Raw genomic sequence first — 25,145 nt, 5'->3', positions numbered from 1 at the left:
TCCTAGTCCCTGGCTGTGGAGCAGCAGGGCTGGATGAAGCGGAAGATGCTCAATCGGTAGAGCCTGAGGCCCTTAATCTCAGGGTCGTGGGTTCGAGCTCCACAGTGGGCAAAAGATTCTTGCATTGCAGGGGGTTGGACTAGATGACCCCTGTGGTCCCTTTCAACTCAAAATTCTATGATTCTACCTCATCCATAGTCCTGCCACATGCAGAGGAAAGGGTGTGAGGGTATTTTACCTATTTATTTATTTATTTATTTATTTACTTGCAGTTCTTCATTGAATATTTTCAATCCCAAAGTGGGGAACAAAGTGTTAAAATAAACAGAGAAAAACAACACACAAAAATTATAAACTCACATAAAGAGGTTCAATAAACACAAATTTAACAGTTCTGTCACATGGTAAACTAGCAAAACCACAATAGCAAGAATTTAAAATTTCAATTTAACAAAATGTCTAGGTAAAAGCAAACACGAGACATCCAAAGAGATTTAAACAGATGAGAAAAACCAATGGTTCCAGTGCATCGGTTCCCACACTGGTTTTTTTACTTAGGGCAGCCCATTCCCTCCTCCTCTGCCTTTCACACGAAGAGGACCTACTCTGTGCCTACAGACTCTCTGTGGCTTCTGAGTAACTTAACACCTTTTGCCCCACCATCCAGCCTCTCACCCTGAGTGGTATGAATTGTTGCCCACAAGGATCCATGGAAAAAAACAACCACCACCCACAGCACAGAGGGGAAAGAAACACACACACACACACACACACACACACACACACACACACAGGAAGAGGGAGGTGGCAATAAGCCACAGCTGATGTTTCTCTCTCCTTTTCCATTCCTGAGGAAATTCAGAGGCCTCAATGTCAGTCAGGCTGCCAGATAGAGATGTGTAGATGGATTTGCAGGTCTCCGCCATCTCAGCTTTCTTTACCAGCTGGTACAAACACTGTCCAAGGTCTTCCCAAGTCTAATTCATGCTCTGCAAGCTCCAGGAAACACCGTCAATGGTAGCCTGCCAGTGGGCCCTCGGAGCTGGACCTCAGTGTCTGGGCTGAATGATGGTGGTGGAGATGCTCCATCAGGTATACTAGGCCGAGGTCATTTAGGACTTTAAAGGTCAGCACCAACACTTTGAATTGTGATTGGAAATATAAAGGTAAAGGTAAAGGTATCCCTGACCACTAGGTCCAGTCACAGACGACTCTGGGGTTGTGCATTCCTCTCGCTCTTTAGACCGAGGGAGCCGGCATTTGTCTGCATACAGCTTCTGGGTCATGTGGCCAGCATGACTAAGCCGCTTCTGGCAAACCAGAGCAGCGCATGGAAATGCCGTTTACCTTCCCGCTGGAGCGGTACCTATTTATCTTGTTGCACTTTGACATGCTTTCGAACTGCTAGGTGGGCAGGAGCTAGGACCGAACAACAGGAGCTCACCCCGTTGTGGGGATTGAAACCGCCGACCTTCTGATCAGCAAGCCCTAGGGTCTGTGGTTTAGATCACAGTGCACCCGCATCCCTGATCGGAAATGTAAAGGTAAAGGGACCCCTGACCATTAGGTCCAGTTGTGACCAACTCTGGGGTTGCGGCACTCATCTCGCTTTATTGGCCGAGGGAGCCGGTGTACAGCTTCTGGGTCATGTGGCCAGCATGACTAAGCCGCTTCTGGTGAACCAGAGCAGCACATGGAAATGCCTTTTACCTTCCCACCAGAGCAGTACCTATTTATCTACTTGCACTTTGGTGTGCTTTCAAACTGCTAGGTTGGCAGGAGCAGGGACCGAGCAACGGGAGCTCACCCCGTCGCGGGGATTCAAACCGCCAACCTTCTGATTGGGAAGTCCTAGGCTCTGTGGTTTAACCCACAGCTGGGAGTCAAACCAAACCAAACCGAAACCAAACCAGGCTTGCAAATCACCACTGATGCTTTCAAAAATACTCCAGAGACTCTCCCTTCTGCCTCCCCTAAAAGCATGGGAGTTGGCCTTTTCCCTTTCTCACCTTCTTAATCTCTCAGTCACCGGGAAGAAAGGGGGCAGTGGGGAAAGACCAGGGCACAACACCACAAACAGGACCTCTGCTTTCCAAAAAACTTGTGCTCCATTTATCCTTCTCAATTGGTTGACTTCCCAACCCATATCTAGTCAGAAGTAATTCCCAAAGAGTTCTTTGGGGTTTGCAGGCTGTAGCCGTAGTTGTGCAAAATTCAAGTAAAAGCAAAAATGTGACATCACTCTATGCTTCTGCGTTGCTTACTGAGAGCTGGTATAACGTTGTGGCAGAACTGTGATCACTCAAGTCTTGCCTTTGACGTGAATTTGCTTAGTGGCCTTGGGCAGGCCATTCTCTCTCAGAATGCTGATCAGTCTACAGAATCATTCTGAGGACAAGGCAAGGCAGCATGGGAGAGATTTGCAATTGGATCTCTCGACATCTTTGCATTGGTTAAAAGCAGCCAACAGGGCTCCTAGTTGAGATTGGAGTCACGACACGAAAGGCTAAACCTGTCCTGCTTCTCTCTGTTTCCCTGACTTAAATTGTTCCCTTCTGCCTTGGTTGGGTGGGTGGGGGGAAGACAGATGGACTATGGGGGTGTACCAGAAGGAGACAACGCAGCCACATAAAAGTCATAAGGTTTCTGCACCCTCCCCCACATCTCTCCATCCTCTACAAAGGCAAGCAAGAGGCATTAGCACAGAGACATTCAAGCCAGACAAAATATCTAGAGGAGGGAGCTGGGCTGGTGAAGGATGAGAGAGTGTGGCCCCAGGAAAGTCCCATGGGCTAGCTCAAGGCTGCATTTGGCAAGTGGGCTGGAGGTTCCCTGTACTTGCTTTTAATTAAGAAAAAGAAAAGATGTTGGGAAAATGCACTATATAAATGCTAAGTTCGTATAAATGCCTTTTGGATTTTGATTCACTCAGGCTTGCTGATTTATTGACTGTTTCCATAGTCTGCTGCCATTGCCTGTTTCGCTGAAGTTGGAATATTGTAAAATTGGGTTTTATTATATAATGTTTTATCCCTGCTGTGTATTTCTACCCTGGGATCTCTCAATGAAGGGGGAACTATAAATAAGATAGATAGATAAGTACATTTCTTGTTTGGGCCAGGGGAATCAACTTTTTGCAAGATAAAGCATTTTATTTTATTTTATGAACCCATAAGCTGGCACAATTCTATGCCAGTCACTTGTAGCTTGCGAACTTCGTATCTGTAATGCTTCCCATTTTCCTGCTTGGAGGCCATTTTCGTTCCCCGCAAGTGAGCCAGATCTTACAAGCCTGAGATAACAAGCCTCAGCTGTGACTGGAAGTCTTTCCCTTGGAGGTTTTGAAGCAGAGCTTGGATGGCCATCGCCATGGATGTTTTAATGGAGATCCATACATTGCAGGGGGTTGGACTAGATGACCCTCGGGATCCCTCCCAACTCCACAGTTCTGTCATTCTATGATATACAAGTCCTTGGACTGTCTCCCAGCAGTGCTGTCTTTAGCATATGCGCCTCTGGGGTACAAAGATCCACTCAGCGCCCCCAAATTTAGTTTAGCCCCCAAATTAACACCCCCACACTTATAAGTAAACTTATAAGTATTCAAAGGTGCCCTGGACCCAGCTGCCTCATAGCAGCTCAATACAATGCGTAAGATAATATTTTGATGTAAGAGTTAATTTCACGTGCACGGCGCTGTTGAGAATGACAAGCGCAGTCATTGAGTCTGACAAGCACCGCCGTTGTGAATGACAAGTGAGCTGCTGGCGCCGCGCGTCTTTCGTAAATAAGCGCACAAAGTCGAAAGTCCTTTAGTGAAACAGTAGGTATACATTTCGGTAATACCTAGGTATATTTGTATTTTGTTTTTCTAGCTTGCTCAAAATTATTTATTATTTCATAACAGGTAGATAGTTAAGAGCTTAGGCGGCTTCAGCGGCGGGTGCCTGGCGCTCCCCAGAATTTGGCGCCCGGGTGCCCCGCACCCCTTGCACCTCCGGGGAAAGACAGTCCTGTCTCCCAGTTCTGTGTCCAAGTGATACATACAAGCGCTGGCCTGGATAAGGCTCTTAAAGATTTAGATTCCTATAAGCTTCAATCCTATAGCCTGCTATTGTCTGCTGGATGAATGGATAGATAGATGGCAGCCACGAAGATATTTATACCTTGTGCCTAAACAAGATAGTCAGTCCCCGTGATAGTCACAAAACTTGCTTTCACATAAAGTATATTTCTGATTCAGAAGATGGTTTAATCGGTGCAAGATGAAACAGACTTATTAAACTTTTAAAAATCATTTCGTAAAATCTCTTTTCAAGGGATACTTACATGAATACAAAGCTATTTGAACTATGTTTCTTACCAAATTGTTAATTAAGCCATTTGGGGGGAGGGGCACAAGAAATGTATATAGTTTTACAAATACACACAGGTCCCGTCCCACTTTATGAACACAGTGCATTTCCTGGTAATCTTTTATCAGGTAAGTGTTTGTTTCATGAGTTGATGATCTCTATTGATTCCTATGAGGAATTTTCTAATGCATTTCCAACCATGTATACCTACGGTATATAGCGAGGTTTAGGGACGAATTTTCACATAGTGAGGACCTGCATAAAGTGGGACCTGCATGTATAAGAAATACTGGAAATTTACATCTGGAAGATGTAAAGGCTTTGCACTAGTTATTATATATGTATACGTATATCATATACAGTAATGCATCTGCATTTGAGTATTGCATCTGAATGCTTGATTTGCCTCTACCGAAAAGCCTGCTTTGCACAGTGATTTGAAAGTTCCCTCTCTCTGATATTATTTCTGTGACGGGTCATACACAAACGTAAGCCCTCACTGGACATTTATCATTGGATGATTATATTGTGAAGAAGGGATGTGCATAGACCCCTGATTCACGCTGTGGTACCACTCTAACGGGCTTTGAAGATGCTCAAACTCAAGACGAAAGGGAGAAATGTGCTAAGAGGAAGGCATGCTTGACAAACCCTCACCATTATCAACTCCCGCCTGGAAACCTATGTCCCCACGGTGGAAGGATGTGTGGGTCCAGAATTGGCCTCCACAGTCACTTATGGACTCACTGTTAAAACCATGTTTTTGGAAGACAATCTTACTCAGCTACGAATGATCACCAAAGAAGAAGAAGACCACTCTATGGCTCCCAGATCAGGGCAATTTGCCCTGTGTTGTCCCACCCATCCCAGATTCATCCCCCAAACAATTCAGGGATGGGGCTAAGAATTTTCAAAAGCCGTTGCAAATGATCTGTGAATGTGTGTGCACAACATTGTGCAGGATCAGAGCCTCCCACTCAGCTAAAAGGCTGCACAAAAGGAGAGTTGCGACCAACACAGTGTAGGATCAAATTGGATCCTGTGTGGATGCAGCCAGTTGAACCTCACAGGATTGATCCAGTACAAGAATTGGGGGTTCTTTTGGTCACATGTGCTGCATCAAGAAGATATTGGGCATCACATGGCAGGACAGAGTCTCAAACAAAGATGTGCTCTCTCAACGTTTCCAGCACGTTCACACTCCTGTTTCAGCAAAACGTCTATGGCTGGCTTAGTCATGTTGACAGAATGGAAGATGGCAGGATTCCCAAGGATTTCTATGGGGAGCTGGCTTCAGGCACCAGGCCCATCAGCAGACCAACTCTGCAGTAGAAAGATGTCTGCAAATGTGACATAAAGGCTAGCAACATCAAGCCTGTTGCATGGGAATCCCTTGCAGATGACCGCAGTGCCTGCAGGCAGATAGACAGGTAGTGCATCCATAGCAATGAGCAGAGGAGGAACGACCGCTGGTAGAAATGCAGAGGGAAGAAATGCCATGGTGCATCTGCAGCAGCACAACCAAATACCTTCATCTGCCCCAGCTTCAACAAAACATGTTTCTCCTGTATCAAACACTACAGCCACAGCAGGCACTGTAACTCCCCAACAGTTTGAATTCACCTTGCAAGCTGCACTCTTCCATCGTATCACAAGACACAAGGGTGCCAACAACTAGGGCTAAGTCTAGAGAAAAATGTGAAGTAGGTATTCCTGAATGCACAGTGAATACATTTCCCCACTGACTTACTGTCACCTGTCCCTACTCGCTTAGGACTTAAAGGCAGGTTCTTCCAGGGCAGATGAGCTCCAGTACCTTTCTTGTTAGAAATTAAGTATTGGGGCAAAATAAACAACCCTTTGCTTTTTCTCCCGCTACCATTAGCTGCATACTTCTCATCCTTCCGAGAGTTAGAGGCAGGAAGGGGGGCCTGCATCACACCGTGTTTAGCTTTGTGCAACTACGAAGGAACACATGGAATTGCTGTTCCATTTCATGTTTCTTTAGCCTTTGATGTGCGAAGCAGAGAAACCTGGGGACCGGAGCCTTGTGGTTCCCACGTTGCCACTTAGAACGCTATCTCGTCACAGACAGCGCCGCGGAGCATAGCAAATGCATTGCAGTTTGCTCTGTGCAGATACTAACTGCTTAGCAATTTCTTTCCTTTTTTCTTTTTTTGCCGTGCTCCGCCAAGTAAAAAAGAAAGGGGAAATTACACAGAGGAACAAAACCCACACCAGCTTCTCGTGATGTCAGATGAGTGGCTGTGATGTGTGGGTGGGTGAGGTGGGTGAGGTGGGAGCTGGAGGGGGAGGCCGACACTTGTGAAGACTTTGCCAGCGCTTCCTTCTGTGTTACAGCTTGTGCCTATTCACTGCATCTCATTACCAAGTAGGGGCTGGGATAAACGGGGGAGGGAAATGAACTTTGGCTTGACGGGGGAAACAAGTAGAGGGAATTTCAGTTCTCTAAACTGTGAAAACCACCGTGTTAAATGAACAGTCAAACGTGCCCTTGTTCTAAAGCTTTCCTACCTTGGAAAACCCTTTCCACATCAGTTTGTCTGCTGATTACCTGACACGGAATTTCCATTGGACTGCAAGTGGGTCTGGGCATATTCTGTGTGCAAACACAGTATAATGAGGATGCTGGTGGACCAGGCAGTCAGAATTTGCTATTGATTTGCAAATTCAGCATGGTCATCAGCCAGGGGATGGTCACTGTTGTTGATTACCGTATTTTTTGCTCTATGGGACGCACCTTTCTCCCTCCGAAAATGAAGGGGAAATGTGTGTGCGTCCTATGGAGCGAATGCAGGCTTTCTCTGAAGCCTGGAGAGCGAGAGGGGTCGGTGCACACCTCTCGCTCTCCAGGCTTCAGGAAGCTATCCACAAGCCTTCAGAGCATGGCGGGAGTTCCCGCTGGGCTCCGAAGGCTTGTGGATAGCAGACTGCAGCCCAAAGGAGTGCAGGGGAAGCCTTCAGCTATCTGCTGTGCTCCCCAGGCTTCGGGCAGCTATCCGCAAGCCTCCCGCAAGTTCCCGCCGGGCTCCGAAGGCTTGTGGATAGCAGCCTCTTCTGGGGGCTGGGGTCGGGGGAAGCTCAGGCTTCCCCTGCCCCCAGCCCCGCAAGCTCCGGGAGCAGCGGCGAGGTTGTGCGCAATCTTGCCGCTGCTCCTGGACCTGTTTTGGGGGCTGGGGTCGGGGGAAGCTCGGGCTTCCCCAGCCCCATGGATAAAAACAAAGCCAAGACAGCGAGCGGAATTTTTTTTCTTTATTCCCCCCCCCAAAAACTAGGTGCGCCCTATGGTCAGGTGCGCCCTATGGAGCGAAAAATACGGTATATCCGGAAGGCTGCAGGCTCCCCATACCTCACGCAGACAGTCCTGAACTGGACAGACAAATGATATGACACCGTATAAGGCAGGCAGCTTCCCATGTTACAATCAGTTGGCAGCACCACCCTCTTGCGGGCAAATTTCCAAGCCCTTTCTTTCAAAGGGCTGCATGGGTTCCATGGAGAAATAGACATGGGAAGTTTCAAGTGGGGGGAGGAAAAAACAACCATGTAGATTTTGCAGTCAATATCTCTAAGCAACGTGCTTCCCAACTGCAGCTTGAGGCGTTCCGGTGTAATGCAGCTGCTCAAAGCCTGTTTTGGGAAGTCCCCGCTTCAAATTACCACCTTGGCTAAGAACTCACTAGATGGCTGTAGGCCACCTCTTCCTCTGCAATATTAAGATAGTAATAGAGGGTTGTCACACTGACAACTGAAATACCGGTATGTGAAATGTGAGTGCTATAAGCCACAGCAGATGTTTCAGGTGGCCCCTGTACTTTATCAATCGCAACCACCACTATCAAACTCCTCTGCATAGCCTCTCCTATCTGCCAGCTTCTCTTAGCCACATTCCACTGTTTCCTTTTCCAGGTCCCATCCTTCCTTCAGTCTCGCCTCCTTTTCTCCCTTTCCTTATCAGATTTCCTTCCACTCCACTCTTTCCTCAGGGTCCTGCCATCCTCCTGCCTATTCTGTTCCCCGAGCTACCCCGACTGTGCCATCACAGTCACTCAGCCTTTGTGATGTCAGTATTGCCAGCAGCTTCACTGACATCACAAATCCTTACTGCACGAAATGATTAGTGATTTTCTTTCGCAAAATCAATGTGTTGGTTTTTTTTCTATCCTGACGTAACACTTTCCACAAAAAATCCTTCTTGAGAGCCAGTGTGTATAGAAATTGTATTTGATTTCTGCATTATATTGTACCATGTTTTGTGAATTATGAGCACTGCAGCACTGTCAGGATTTGGATTGGGTTGGCAGGCTCTGATGGAGGAGGAGGAAATGGAGGACTGCATTGGGTGAATCTTGGCTGGAGTCAGTTTGTAAGGGGGAGAAGGGATGTCAGCTCTCCCCTCTGTCCTTCCGGCTGAGCGGCAATCCTCAGTGGAGGCTGGGGAGGGCTTGGAGGGAAGGGAGGTTGAAGAGAAGGTGGTAGTGATCAAATAGGAGTCTGAGCAGGAGGGTACAGTCTTGTCATCTAGAAGCAGGCCACCACCTCTGCAAATTCAGAGCAGACCCATTACCGCTGACAGAGTGTGCACTTGCCACCCTGATATTCCCACTAGGTGGAAAGACGCCATGCATTGTTTTTAAAAGCTTAGTGGGAAGGGTGGGGGAACTTGTTGGGACACCTTTGTCACTTCTGTCCAGTCCTTGAACTCCTGAATTGTGTCTCCTGAGCAATGTCTCTGCTGCTGAGCCTGTATCACTCCTTGCCTGCACAAAATTTTCTTCCTTCCTTCTGAGTAAGAGCCTTTGTCTCTGTGTGTTCGGTGGGAGCCAGAACCTTTCTGGGAACTGGAGTCATGACTAGATGGCACACTTGCCTGAACCAACACGTTACTTTATATATATATATATATATATATATATATATATATATATATATATATATATATAGAATTTTTACATAGCATATTTCCATTTAAACATATCAATCACCTTTTCATTTAGGATTCTCAGAATGCCTTGACTTCCCTCTCTGCCCTTTTCTGGTTTCCATGGCCTATCCCTTTTTATTCAGCTTACCCCCCCCCCCAATTTATTATATCTATTATTTACTTTTTCATTATAACAGGCTACTCTTATGTACATAGACCCATAGGAGCTGAGTGTATGTTTTGTTGTACAACTGGGATTGCAAAAACAGTTTCCCCACCTATGCATTCGGAGGCACCAACTTCTTCAGAGGATTGGGGCCCCTGGTGTGACATCATGTGACATCCTCTGAATATTGAGGGTGGCCCAGCACCCTCAAAAAATATTCAGGGAGCCAAAACTGCCTTGGCCCCTAGGAGTCATGATAGAAATCCTGATCTACAGCCAGATGAATAAGAGTGGTTTTGTGCACCTTGTTTGAGTGCCACCACACCACACCTCTACGAGTAAAAAATGAGAGGGGCAATTTCCAATGGGAGGTGCAATTGCCACTGTCACTTCATGACAGAAAAGGCTGTGGGAGAAACAGAAACTCCCTCACACACTCTTGGACTGTTGTGCAAAATGATTGGTTCAGGTGAATCCCTTACTGCCCACAAAGAAGCTCCTATGAGAATATAACACTTGGTTTTCTGTTAAAGATGCTGGCAAAATTTGAAGTTTTCATATGCTTCTTCTAAATGTCGTTTTTTTAATTGGTGGGGTTTTCTCCACAAAGATTCCCCTAGAGCAAAGCTTTTGTATGCTTCATGTTAATCCTGCCCAACCCCTGGGGACTTGCTGCTTGCCTTAATTTGGGGGGTAAAGTCACTTCCTTTGTTATCATTAATAAAAGGAAAGAGTGTAAACATATTGGTGAAGACTAGATAACTTGAAACTCATGAGTGGCTTTGTATTCAGTTCACCTAAAAGGCGTGACAGAGTTAAAATGCATATCCTTGTCACGGCAAAGGACAACGGGTTAAACTGAGAGCTTGGCTTCTTTGCTCAGTCTCAATGCAAATTCTCTAATCCCCTGCTAATCAGTGTATATTTTTCTATTTTTATATCAGTGGTTGTCTATTCCCACAGCTATCTTTACTGACTAAAATATTTGCTTTGGCAACCAACTTTGCTCTACACATATTTGCGATTTGGGTTGTTGTTTTTTCTCATTCTGTTCGATAATAAAAGTTGTGTGTAATTTTCAGGTTTGCATACGTTTCTATGTTTGCTTACGTTTCTATATGATTCTGTATAGTAGAATCTACTACACAGCATATCTTAAAAGTGCATATACTCCCCTCATTGACTAACATCAGTTTTGAGGGATAGGTTGGAGTGCTTTCTTCACTGAGGAAATGACTTGAGATGGAATGAGTTAAACACCCTTCCACAGTGCCATTGCTAGAATCAAATTTGGGATACTCGGTGTCTGTTTTAAAGTAAACAAACATACAGAAAACCCAAGGAAAAAACAATTCCTCTATCAGATTATGGATCTCCAACTTCTTGTCTGGCCTCTAGCAGCTGATAAACAGAGCCCAATTGAAAACAGGCCTGTGGAGCCAAATGAAAAACAGATCTGAAACGCTTTCCCATTTTTTTTTATCAGGTTTGTGTTTTGGATTTGTATACACATTTTGTCTCCAGTTATTGGTAAGCCCCACACCAAAATGTTTACAATCATGTACTAATCAAGCACATAATTGAAAGGATAGCGTTACAATAGCAGCAGCATTTTTTTCTGTTTAGCGTCTTCTGCACCATAAATTTGAACCACTTTGATACTGCTTTAAAATGGGTTTAATTGGCATGGTTTGCCCCCAGCAACTAGCAATGCTAGTTTTGGCGCTGGGGGTGAAGTCCTTTTCTTTTGTGCCCCTTCATAGTACCACATTTCCCAGGTTACCTTGGTTGGGCACCAACCACGCTGGAAACTAGTTTAAATTTGTAGTCACAAATATGTTTTCTGTGTTTAAACTTCACCAACATACCTCAAAGGGGTATAAGTACAAATTAAATTGGGACTTATAAGTATGTGTATCTACCTCACAGAAAGTGTCTTAATAAATTCAAAGGAGACATTTGTGTTTTTAATTTCATGTCTGTTCCTTTTAGCTGTTATTAGGCCACAGTACCATTTAAGTGCCATCGTTATGGTTTTGTTTATTTATACTGCTGAGAATGTATTGCAGCATGGGCAATGCATGGGAGGAAACCATGACACCCACAGGTTTCCACTACGTGGGATCACATGCTGCAACTTGTGGTTAACCGGAGGAGCTCTGGACTTGCAAAGCGAAACAAAACTTGCGTGCTAATCCTTTCCCTTTGTGGCTAAGTAGGCGTGTCGGGGACTCTAGGACTTGAAACCGGAACATCTTAGTTGGAACGTACAATATCTCTCTCTCTCTCTCTCTCTCTCTCTCTCTCTCTCTCTCTCTGTGTGTGTGTGTGTGTGTCTCCAAACCTTAGCGCCTTCTCCAGGCACAAAAGACAATCAGGCAGTAAAAACAACAGTCTTTGCAGGATGTATGACACCACTAGAATGACCAGATCTAGGCTGTGCACACCTAATTGGCTTGAAATACAACTCTTTTTCTCAATTCAGATTAAAGCTAGTAAGGGGCAAATGCATCAAAATCCAGTGCTTCATAAGACATTACACAGTGGATACAGGATAGATATGGATTGTGGCTAGTTCAGAATATATACCGTTTCTCAAGATCAGAACAGATGTGATCTCCATCTTCTCCTTTTTATTATTAGTTTTTGTTGACTGTTGTTTAAACCAGGGACTAATACGGTGCTTTTAGCAGTAAATGTACTAATACCCACCCACTTTTACAGTTCATCCCCTACACATTAAGCATCCTATTCTATTTATATCAATATATACCTGGTTTTATCTCAATAAAGATAAATTTCAGATTTCTTAGGATCTATGAAAAGACTAACATCAAACTTTGAGCAAGAGCTTCTCAGAACACAGCCCACATGATATGGTAGGATTAGTTTATCAATAAAGATTTAGCAGATACAGGACTAGCCTTATGAATATCATATCCTTTTCCTGATACAGGAAAAATCTCTTTTATGCATCTTCAATAAAATTGAATGACCCGCATCTTACTCCACTTACATTTTTATTTCCTGGTATGTACACCTGGATTACTGTCTTGCTGTCCTCCATATTTCTATGTAAGTGTGCAGGAATATAGCCTTAGCAGGATGTGACACTAAACACATTGATAAAAAGGTGTGGGGAGAAGGTAATGCTTTGCTCTCCAGCCACAAGCCTGATCATTCAGTCCAGACACTGAAATCCTGCTCCGAGGGCCTTCTGGTGGTTCCCTCATTGTGTGAAGTGAGGTAACAGGGAACCAGGCAGAGGGCCTTCTTGGTAGTGGCGCCTGCCCTGTGGAACACCCTCCCATCAGATGTTAAACAGATAAACAATTATCTGATATTTAGACGACATCTGAAGGCAGCCTTGTTTCAGGAAGTTTTTAATGTTTGATGTCTTAACTGTGTTTTAGTTTATTGGAAGTTTCCCAGAGTGGCTGGGGCAATCCAGTCAGATGGGTGGCATATAAATAAATTATGGTGATAATGATGATGGTGGTGATGATGCAGGAATGCTTCGGTATTATCTAGAAATATCCTATTACTAGGATCAGGCAGAGAATAAGGACGGTACAGTAAACCAAAAGGTCCCTATTTTTATCTGCGACGTGCTGAAATGTTACTAAAGTTTACTAGATGGGGCAAATCAAATATAGGCAATTAAATATCTCAGTAATAATAATAAAAAGTAAGAGGGGCTAAAGAGAGAACAAAGGAAGCAGGAGAAGCAGAAAAGAAAAGAAAAGTGCATGGGGAACAGTCTAAAAAACAAAGACAAAAACAAGCTTCAAAGCTAGAGCAAATAAAGCTGCATGACCATTTATGTTTTAAGAAGAGCAAGAAATCGAAGAGAAATTTGACCAATGCAACAGCAATGATTAAAGGGTTGGAACTCATGAGAAAAATTGCTCGGTGTGTCTGGGTGTGTTTAATATAGAGAGAGGAAATTTAAGGGGAGCCATAATAGCAGTTTTCAAGAGTCTAAAAGGCTGCCTTGAAGAAGAGGTTGAACAAATGTTTCTTGGGCTCATTCCCTGGCATTATTACAGAAAAGCAGATCTAGGTCTAGAAACTCTCCATGAATCGATAAAGTGCACTCTTAGTCTATAAGGTTCCACAAGAACCTTTGCTGTTTTTTCCACCTTTTAAATATCACTGAACTTTTTTTTAAACAGACATCTCCCCACCAATATGTCCCGCATTGACACCTCCAGAAAACATATTTAATGCTTCTAAGGAGGACTACAAGTTTTAATCAGTTTAATTGCTTGATGACACAACTCAGACTTCAGAGAGTTATTCAATAGGGGGTTATTTTAATTGGTGGGGATGACTTTAAATTAGTTGTACAGCAAATTAAATATTTCTTTGTCACTTCGAGGCTATAATAGTTTTAATGTATTAGGGGAAGGAATTAAAAATAATAATACCCAGAATGGCCTTTCTAAGAACAAATGCTACTTTTTTGTTTATTGCATAAGGAAATGTAAGATTACCAAAATATAGGTGGCATTGGGGTAGGTCCTTTGCTGGATTATGGAAGTGAAGTGGTGCAGCTGTGGATTCTAATTCCCCTCCTTGAGACTGTACCCCTGGTTTTGAGAGGCGAATCAGCCTTAGTCCTCTTCTTTGTGTGGCCTACTGTTGGATTGGACACTGGGTCACTTTGGAGTTGGTGTTACTCCTAAGGTAGACTGTGAATGTCCCACATCTGTGATTTTTGTTCCTCTGGATCCCTGTGCAACATATCAGTGCTACCTATGTGTTTACTGAATGGAAAGCTGGCCCTTCAAACATTTGCGAACTATTCACAGTTGATGAGCAAAACTTTGAATGTTGGGAAGTTTCAAATCTGAGTGGTTTTTGCTTTTAGCATCAGCCACAGTTGCCGGCCACGCACCCATTTTGAAATAAAACCAAATGCTTGAAAACAAAACCTATAAATATAAGATGGATAACAGAAAACAGAACTTACTTTACATTTCTTTACAGCAGCATTGCACGGTGGTTCTGCCATCCAGACCTTTCTAGGAGGTGGACTTGGAGCTATTTCCCTCTGCAGTTTTTGTCATCGATCTTGCCACCTTCTCCTTTAAAATAAGGTGAGTACCAAATTAGTGTTTGGGTTCTTCCGACATGTTTCGCCAAACCTAGATAAATACTGCCTTCTGTCTAGTTTTTTTTGAAGAGAGATGCTTGCAGTATTTTCCAGTCAGTTTTTGGAAACTGCCATTTTATTGTGTTGCTGAAGTTGGATGTTACATTGTTCAAACACTGTTGTCATGGTGGATGAGTTTTGAGAACTCTCAGTGGATGATCATGATCATGGTGATTTAATAAATTTATATATTTAAATTATGGAATGTCACAAACCCAAACCAAGTAAGAGAGCTCTTGGACAGTTTTGCTTTATTTTTATTTTTTTTAAAAAAATCAGTTACATAGGGTGCACATGAGTTGCAAACAGGTCAACTGGCATCCTTAGGGGTGGTGACTATTGATGTGGGAAGTTTATAGCTAGAATTCTATCTTCTTCTTCTTTATCCCCAAGCAGCAAATTTCCACAGAAAACCCCAGTGACTACAGTGGTACCTCGGGTTAAGTACTTAATTCGTTCCAGAGGTCCGTTCTTAACCTGAAACTGTTCTTAACCTGAAGCACCACTTTAGCTAATGGGGTCTCCCGCTACCACCACGCTGCCAGAGCATGATTTCTGTTCTTATTCTGAAGCAAAGTTCTTAACCCGAGGTACTATTTCTGGGTTAGCGGAGTCTGTAACCTGAAGCACATGTAACCTGAAGCGTATGTAACCCGAGGTACCACTGTATTTCTATTGGGTTATTTTGGCTCTGCCATCCCTACAATAATCTCAGGTGGCTACTTCAGTTAGTCGCTCAATGTTTTTGTATTTTGCTTTAGGTCTCATTGTATAATGGGTTGGCCATCTTAAACTGTGATTTACTCTAAGTATTATCTGATGTTGTTTGGTTCCATTATGCCTTTACTTGAGATGGGTGAGTAGCAGACTTGGTGCAGGAGTGCTAAAATGTAGCAAGAATGGTGATATTGCAAAAATGCATGCCGTTCTTCAAAGCAAGCATATCAACAAGACTAGGAGGACAACACAAACATGTCAACAAGACTAACTCTGGAAACTCAAAGGCAGCCATTTTCTCCCTTTAAGAGAACTATTTTCCAATAGTACAAATGACAAAAACAGGCCACTGTCATTTTCAGCAGGGAGGGGGAAACCTTGTGTTTTATGAAGCAGAACAAATAGCAGCTAATAAAATGAAATGGTGCTTATTTTGAATAAGTGGGAAGTTATAGTAGGAGCATAAATTGCTGGTGGTTTTGACACCTTTCATTCACTTTGTGATTCCAAGTTAGTCTGTGGTTTCAGATCTTTTGAACACCCACACTATCCTCTGCTCCCTGATAGGGACTAAATGCAGCTTACAGATAAAAAAGCCCTCCAAACTTAAGTTTCATTTTCTTTCCTGGAAACTGGGTATGTAGCTGCTCTAGTAATTTTTTGGATTTATCTATTTACCCTTCTTCCGGGTGCTGTGAGCAATTCACACTCTGGATCTTGGGGAGACAGAGGGGAGATATCCAGTTACTGTGTGCCTTCCAGCAGCAGCCACAACACACCACTGTGTCCATTTTGCTCGCACACCCAGTTCTCCACTAGCTGCCACCCTGTTCCCTTCCTTCAGGGAACAAGGGCGCCTTGGTACACTGAGCATCTTTGCTATCGCTTATCATGGGACTGAACTACAAATGACACTTTACCACTGAGAATTATGTTTGATTCACACTAATTTTCCTCTGTGCTTTCTAGGCTTCCACTGGACCCTCTGAATGTTCTTTTTGGTCACTTGTAAACCTCTTGAAGGTTTTGCGAACAGGAGTCGTCAAAGGGCCTGGTTGATTTCCCTGGGTGAGCACCAGGTTGCTCACCATCCTTAACTGCAGTTGATGAGCCTAAAGTAAGGCAGTTTTATAGGTTCAGGTACTTGAAGAGTCCCATGGCTTGTGACCCCACCCCTAGGGCCCACTTCCCAGATCATGAGCCTAGTGTGTAACTTTTAAAGCACATTCCTCCAAAAAGTAGATATTTATGAGCATATGATAATAACCTCTGCCACAATGTGGTGTTAATGGCAATCTGTGATGACCACAGGAGGCATGAACTGCAACCTTACAATGACTCTTTAGATGTATTTTCCTATCAAAAGATTTCACAATACATTTCTGGGTTTTTGTAGGGATGTGCATTGACAGGCATAATTAGCTTGAAAGAGGTAATTACAGCAGCGTTGCCTCTGCCTTGGTCCAAACATAAAATGAATGATGCACAATACAGCCTTATATGTGCCTCGTGTACTGTTGGGAGTAGATAGTTAATGGTTTTGAAAATATATAAACACATATCCCAAAACCCTTCTCTGATTCTGAGGAACTACATATGGTAGAGCTTTAAGGCAGGCATAGGCAAACTCGGCCCTCCAGATGTTTGGAGACTACAATTCCCACCATCCCTGACCACTGGTCTTGTTAGCTAGGGATGATGGGAGTTGTAGTCCCCAAACATCTGGAGGGCCAAGTTTGCTTCTGCCTGCTTTAAGATAAAGAGCTGAACTTTTTAGGACATGCAATCAACTCAAAGATTCCACATGCAACAGCACACAGGAGAGAAGATCTGCACACTGTCCCATGTCGCACATGATCTTTGCATGTGCAAGTGCCTACACAAGAAAGCCCATCTATTGTGAAAAGGGGTTGATGTGATGTTGGGAGCAGGAGCTACTAATCAAAGTATTTATGTGCTAGCATTAAAAGTTATGCTTGCAGGGGGTGGGCAGGTGTACAATCCCTAGCTTGTTCCTGTGCCCTGCCATATAATAACTTTAATGTCTGAACTATGTGAAGAGTGAGTCCACACTCTTCCATGTGTGCTTCGTTCCTCTCTGTATCTCTTTTTTTACATGTCAGTAGCTACGCACTCCAGTTTTCACTCAGTATTGCCTAGCAATTTCAATTCACATGGTTGTGTTTTTTTGTATTTTTTTTAATATAAATCTGTCTTCATATTTGCAATATGCTGGTGTACACTTCAGAGTTGCCATGGGAATGGTGCTGAAAATAGCTTCCCATATCAAGCGATCCCTGCCTGGTCTGTAACATTTAGAAGCACTTGCCAGCAGCCAGAAATGTGGAGTCGATTTGTGATGGCCAATCCCTATACAATGCTCAATAGCTTTTTATATTTGTGAAGGATATGCCACTATGGGAAGACCGTTTCAGCGGCATTCCCATGATGACTGTGTGATACTCACTCTGACACTTCAAACTCCGACACCTAGATGTACAAGGGAAGGCCAAAGAATATATGGTTTGACAGTCAAATATGTGTCGACTATTTTATTCGCAATATCAGGCAATTTCTTTTGTTGTTGTTGTTGTATGCTCAACCCCACTCCCTGAGACTTGTGCTCAGATAGAGAGAAGTGAGTCAGATCTAGTGAACACTTGGATGCCAAGGGAGTGGTTTCCCTAGCAACAGTAACAATGTGAAGTGCTCTTTAGAACTTCCCCTCTGTGTTCATGCCGGCTTTCTCATGTGACATTTGCTGCAATGCTGCAGAGAGCTTGTTTGTCGAAGTTACGGATTCTTCTAAATAAGACTTTTCACATTTGGTTTCTCTATTTCCACCCCCTCCCCGCCAATGACTTGCTTTTCAGTGACTGACAAGCTTCCTCTGCTTCCAGAGGACTGGCTTTTCCATTGGACGAATGGAGCATTTGTGCTGCTAGGAGGAAGCAGAAGATTCTCAAATGGAAAAGGAAAAAATGAAGGGGGGGCAAGGAGCCCGAGAAGGAGGTGAAAGTGGATCACACAGGTGGCAGGACGTCCTGACACTTGACCAACTGCCATAGTCAGTAGATTTAAGAAACCATTACTACAGCCGGGATGGCAGATATCTAGCACAATTCTGTTTGGTGAATTTGGCTCTCAGTAAGGTCTGCTGTAATTGGCAGAAATCTTTCTCAGCCTTACCTGAAGATACTGAAGATTACACCTGAGACCTTTTACATGCAGATGAGCTCATGGGAAGGGAAGCTCAGAAGGGGTATGGAAAACTACTCCTCATCTTCCTTTTGAGGTTATTTTAGGTAACGCAGCCAGGAATGTTGTATCTAGTCCCACAAATATTAACTACAGTGGTACCTCGGGTTACAGATGCTTCAGGTTACAGACGCTTCAGGTTACAGACTCCGCTAACCCAGAAATAGTACCTCGGGTTAAGAACTTTGCTTCAGGATAAGAACAGAAATCGCGCAGCGGCAGCGGGAGGCCCCATTAGCTAAAGTGGTACTTCAGGTTAAGAACAGTTTGAGGTTAAGAATGAACCTCCAGAACGAATTAAGTTCTTAACCCGAGGTACCACTGTAGTTGCTTTTCTCTCTCTCCATGTTAATGTCTCTGGAGCAAGGTATCAAATAGATAAAGTTAACCTGAACTGGGTTGTGAAAGCCAGTGTGGTGTAGTGTCCAAAGTCTTGGGCTAGGATCTGGGAGACCAGGGTTGAAACCCCCACTCAGCCATGAAAATCACTGAGTGACCTTGGACCAGTTCCTGCCTCTCAGCCTAGCCGACCCAGTGAGAATAAAATGAATAGTGGGAGAACCATATACACCACCTTGAGCTCCTTGGAGGAAAAGTGGCATATAGATGTAATAAAAACAAATAAAATATATGTAGTTACAGGCCACAGTGACCAATAATGATGTCTGGTGGGGGTACAGCTCCATTTACATTGGCATTTCTTAATTGCAAACTTTGGAATGGTCACAAGGGGGGGGGGAATTAGTGACTGCTTTGCATGTGTGAAAATGGGCTTTTAGCCTTTTACTCACGTGAACAGTTAATTTACTAGGACAATTTTATGAGGAGTTGTTGAACAACTATTATTCCCTCTTGCACTCTGCATCGTCTGTCTGACCTCTCACCAATCCTTTGCAAGTATGTCCCATTGCCCTCTTTATAATGCAGATTCTTCTGTACAGCCCAGTGCTAAGTTTATCAAGTCACTTCGAGTGCCTCTTAGTTTTTCACAGCGCTGAAAGGAAACTTTCTAATAAGAGCCTTTGCAAAGCCTGCTCCTAATTAATCAAAGCTGTTTGGAAGGGAAGCTTCTTTGCCAGCGGTTAACACAGAGACATGAGCTATTGTGGGAACCTTGCTGATCCTCTGTTTTAACAAGGCAGATGCAGCTTAACATTGCTGTTGAACTGATGACCTATGGCTACGATGCCAAAGGAAACTGGGGAAAGCAAACAGGCAAGCCATTGGTCTGGAATTGCCTGCTCCTTTGCTGTTGTTTTCAACAATGAAGATTAGTGACACCTATGGGTAGCATAGGAGAGCAGCTGGGGGTTTTCTTAACTAAGGCTTGCCTTCAGATGCATATTTTTAGATTTTAGCTAAAGCTGGTGGTTTCAGTGCACTGATGGTTTATGTCTAAATTGAGCATAGATAACAGATTCCAAAACACCAACATATAGCCGTAGAGACAACTTTCCAGGGACATGGAACAGGAATCAAAACAACACAGAAGAAGGATTGATCCAAAAATCATCTGACAGTCCCAAAGCCCCTGCTTTTTCTTCACTGCACACAAAAGAACATGCTCATATGTTTTCAGGAAATCACCCAACAAAAATAAATAAACCCATTTCTTCTTCTTAGCCTAGTATTATTGCCCATGAGCTGGGTCCCAAGAAGGGGCTTTGCAGGTCAAAAGGGTTAGGGAATGCATGTAGAAGTGGTCTGAATTCTCAATATCTTCCATTAATGGTCACATTATTATAGTCTTTATTGGATATTCTATTGATTTTAAAAAGAATAGGTTCTGACTGATAAAATGAATTCACTGTGGTTGTTGCAAAGTAGGTGTGAACAGGGCAAATCCCATTTCCCCCCAAGACTCTGAGGGTCAACAGAGGTAGGGCGAACCCCCACGTCAATTGTGTTTCAGAGTAAAGCCCTTCTTTTCTCCCATGTATGTAAACATCTACCATTCACTCATGGAGGAAAAGGGCACAACCAGTGGCGTAGCGTGGGTTGTCACCCCCCGGGGCAAGGCAAGTAATTTGCGCCCCCTAACCCGTGGATTTGCGCCCCCTAACCCTACCCCCAGATGTTGTGCCCGGTGTGGCCGGCTCCCCCCCGCACCCCCCACGCTATGCCACTGGGCACAACTGATGTCAGGACAAAATGTGCTCTTTAGTTTGGTCGATAGGGTGCTTCCTGACACCCTACTTTGTGCGTGCATGTCTCTCTGTGTGGCACCCTAACAGAGATACCAATGTGTTTGTGTGTGTAAAGAGCATCATTTCCACGCACTCACAGTTTCTGTGCTATGTGGGTTCCTTCTTACCTATGTGATTGGAACAAAGGATGTTTAGGAGATAGAAATGAACAATGTTTGGGTCACAAGACCAAGTTAGGATTATGCTAATTCCTTGCTTGAAGGAAACAGGTTGATTTTGTCAGGCCTACAGGAAAGGGGATGTTGCCAAGGTCTTTCTTTTTTGCTGAAAGCCATTTTGTGAGCCCATTGGGTGGAAACATGAACAGGGTTGAAATCTGGAAATGAATAAATAGATCACATAATGGAATGGTATCTTTATAGTTTAAGCATCAGAAGAACTGATGTAATCAAATGAGAGAACTGGTGTGATTTGACCCAATAAAGTATAAATTATCTTGACATGGCAATTCTGTGAATGGGCTGATGATTTCCAAGTCCACTATCTGAGCCAAGTGGCTGGTTTAATAATAACCTACTTTAGCTTACAAACCACTCTTGTCGTGTGTACTGTATGTTTTCAACTGAACTTAGCACATGACTGCCTTGTAGCAAGATACATTTTCCAGGCTTGAGTTCTAATTTACTTATTATGAGCTTTGGTCTCAGTAAGTGTTTTGTTGATCTATCCCAAGATACTTAGGTTGTTTCTGAAATTATTAAGCGGAGTGTCTTGTCTTCAGTCACGCAACATGAAAATGCTTTAGTGCCGGTTCTTGCTCAATGTTGGGTTAATGGGTTCACATACATTGTGAAGTCACTCTGTTCAATGTTCTGACTCGACTCAATGTCAAGAAGTGTACCAATACCTATGTGGTCATTGGAGGAATGTGAGGCACGGTAACTACTCTTTGATGAAGTAACAACTCGGATATGATGAAAAGGAAGTTAAATGATCGTGCACCAACGATTTCTGGTTTCTTAAACTCTGCCCCACTCATTATAAAACAAGAAGCTTAAAAGAAATTAGGGAAATTCTCTTGCTGTTATTTTTGAGTGCTCAGACTTCCCTTTAGTGGTTTATGGAGTCACAAACTGGCTGGCTGTCAAACTGGATGCCCTACTGATAGCTTATAGAATAGACTAGGTTACTCCCACCACCCCCGCCCTAAGGGGATGATGCCATTAATACTAAGAGGAAGCATTTTGTGGGGAAACTGATAAATGAATAAAAAGGAGAATTGTGATTGCAATATGAGCAGTTTTCTTATTCCTTACTCTGGGTTTTTTGTGTGTGGTTTTTTTACACTACAGGGGAATTATGCAAACAAATTTTGCTCAGAGTAGACTAAGTTAGGTCCATTAATTTCAGTGGGCCTACTTCGAGTACAACTTAGTAGAATACTGCTCCCAAACCTCACTGCATTTTATCGCTAGGAATGTGCTAGCTGTGTAGCAGTGCTGCAAGCCTGTTTTTAAGATTTCATGGCTTCAAAGAGATTTTATAGATTAGTTTCTCTGTGCAAGTGGGCATTTGTTGCCATGGATTGCAGTGTGAGCGATGGCAGAAACCCTCAATTCTTCACCAGTGTTCATTAATAGCATCCTGTTTCGCACTGATACAGTTTTTCTATTCCCATATAGGCTTTCATTTTATCTTATGAGATTTAGATTATGATAAATAGGCCCCCTCTGGCTATATTGGTTGCAGTAACATTATTAAGATAAAGGACTGTAAACCTTTGTTGGCTAGAACTTGCTGATGGTAGTAACTAAGTATGAGTCACTTTGTGTCAAATCCAATTTAGACCGTAATGGGTAGACAACAATTATCAATTTTATTGCTAATATTACCAGTGCTTCATAGAAAGAAAACAAGAAAGAAAGAAAGAAAGAAAGAAGAAACAGCTGCATGTTTGTTCTGTATTACTACTACTTCTACCTTTCTTTCTGAAGATTATTTAGTAGCACTCTATGAAGGAGAAGCATTCCGGGGTCATTGTCTAAATGAATGCATTTCTATTTTACTCGGTGTGTATCCAGGGCCAACTTACCCATAGGTGCTAGGGGTGCGGGGCACCCGGGTGCCGGGCTCTTAGGGGCGCCAGGCCGAGAGTCCGGGGATTGAAGAACCAGGCCAGCCAACAGCCACTGCCGAGCAGAGCAGAGCCCATTGGAGCGCTGCAGGCTTTTCTGCGGGCGCTGAGGCAGCCAGCCAGCTCTGCCCTCCTGTGCACCTGGGATTGGCGGGCTGTCGAGAGGCCCGCCCAGCGCATGCATGCTCCTCACATGAGGCATGCAGCTTCCCTCCCAAGCCTCTGTGGGAATTGCTCTCCTCCCTCCACTGAGCTGCCCCCCCTAAAAAAGCTCAACAATTTTGCCCATTAACCATTAACCTAATATGCTGTGTCCTAGTGTCTTTATGGGATGCGGGTGGCGCTGTGGGTTAAACCACAGAGCCTAGGGCTTGCCGATCAGAAGGTCGGTGGTTCGAATCCCCGCGACGGGGTGAGCTCCTGTTGCTCGGTCCCAGCTCCTGCCAACCTAGCAGTTCAAAAGCATGTCAAAGTGCAAGTAGATAAATAGGCAACTCTCCGGCAGGAAGGTAAATGGCATTTCCGTGCGCTGCTCTGGTTCACCAGAAGCGGCTTAGTCATGCTGGCCACATGACCCGGAAGCTGTACGCTGGCTCCCTCGGCCAATAAAGCGAGATGAGCGTCTCAACCCCAGAGTTGGTCATGACTGGACCTAATGGTCAGGGGTCCCTTTACCTTTACTAGTGTCTTTATTCATCACAGGGGGAGGCCTCAGAGTCTTGACACGCAAAAACCAATACCTTGCAGTGAACTGTTTTTTTGAAGGCTCCATCAGTGGGTGTTTAGTTGGCTCAGAGCCCTGTTATCAATCCCACCTTGGTACTCACCAGAGATTGCCATGGCCATGGCCAGTCTAGGTTCATGAGGCATAAGGTGGAAGGTTATGCTGGGGTGGAAAAGCCCTCTCAACCAACTTCTGGTGAAGTAGCTATGGTAACATGGTATAACGGAAAGCTATTGTTAAGGCATGCGCACTGCCTTGCCCCCACAGTTGAGGGGGGCATGGCTGTGCAACGTCAATACTTCATGCACACATGCCCTGTGGTGTGTGCGCATGGTGTCAGCATGCAATAAAGCCTGTGAACATGATGTCAGCATGCCCTGCAGCATGCTTGCACCATCACTCGTGCACACAGTGGGGAGTGCTGACATCACTCACATTTGCCATGGGGCATGCTGACATGTCGTGTGAATGCCCCCCAACCTGTGTGTGTGATGTGAACACACCCTGTGGCAAGCATGCATGGCCACCACAAAACTTTGAGAGGGCCCAGCTGCTTCACTGAATTATTATTTTTTGGGTCTGCCCCCCCTTACTTGGTGTGCCTATGGTACGGTATGTTTTTGAAGTGTGTGTGTGTGTCTGTGTGATAGATGTATATTAATATCAGTATTGCAGGCACATCAGTTCCATTTTTTTAGGAAGCAGAGAGCTGTAGTTGAAGGAGAATGTTCACATAATGGTCATTGATTTGTTGGAAGAAAGTGAAAGGCCAACAAATTGTTAATAATTCATGTTAATGCATTGGAAATAGAGTCACAGAAAGGGTCACCGAAAGTTCATTATACTGCCTATTTTCCTTTTGATTATTAGTGCCCTGTTTCAGCAAGAAGAAGAATTCAGAGGCCTCATAATGCTTACTTTTTGTGAAATATGGGTACTCTTGGAGGGTATGCAGGGTGAGTATTCAATCATATGATTTTTGCACTGTGCAGTTGCATAGTAGTGCTGGAACTTCACCGCATACCTCTGCTGATCATGCAATTCAGCTCTGAGACAGAAGGAAGTGGAAGCTTCCTGGAAAAGCAATGATTTGGTATTAGAAAGGCTCAGCATTCATTGCATTGCCACTTGTGCCTTCTCATCACCCTCATTAAGGGTGCTGCTGGAAACTGGTTCACCTTGAACTTAAAAGCCCTCTGGTGTGCACAGATTTGGCATGGAAATGAGTATCTCTTTGCGAACCCTGAAGAGCGGAATTAGTATCCTGTAGAATACTTCAGATTGGGAATGGCTCAACTTTATGGGCTGAATTCCTATGGGTTGAATTACTACTTGCAGAAAGCCACCTAGGAGCGAAGGTTGAGGTTTATGTAAGGCCTGGCTTAGCAATTCCTATTGGTTGGGCGCTGCTGCCACCTGCTAGAATTGCCTCCAGTTGCAGCTGCTGCTTTTCTGCTGCCAACTGCTGTTTGGAGTTCCTTACTGCAGTGCTCTCAAAATTCTGCCTCCTGCTCATCGATTGCAATCCTGAACCAACTGTA

At 44.1% G+C, this 25,145-nt stretch overlaps 1 protein-coding gene across 2 annotated transcripts in view; it reads right to left on the bottom strand.

The window, feature by feature from the left end:
• RASGEF1A (RasGEF domain family member 1A) overlaps positions 1–25,145 on the bottom strand; it is a 224,136-nt gene that overhangs the window by 77,608 nt on the left and 121,383 nt on the right. The window contains exon 1 of one of the 2 annotated variants that reach the window (XM_081191329.1): positions 14,442–14,550. The exons of the other annotated variant lie outside the window; for it this stretch is intronic. Coding sequence (XP_081047455.1) covers positions 14,442–14,483 — 42 coding nt within the window. The 5' untranslated portion in view covers positions 14,484–14,550. Of the gene's footprint in view, positions 1–14,441; positions 14,551–25,145 lie in introns of those variants that run through there. 2 annotated transcript variants of the gene reach the window in all.

This window comes from Podarcis bocagei, assembly GCF_964188305.1.
Source record: "Podarcis bocagei genome assembly, chromosome: 4".
NCBI lineage: Eukaryota > Metazoa > Chordata > Lepidosauria > Squamata > Lacertidae > Podarcis > Podarcis bocagei.
The sequence above is the reverse complement of the archived record's forward strand: the minus strand, read 5'-3'. Positions and strand labels throughout refer to the sequence as shown.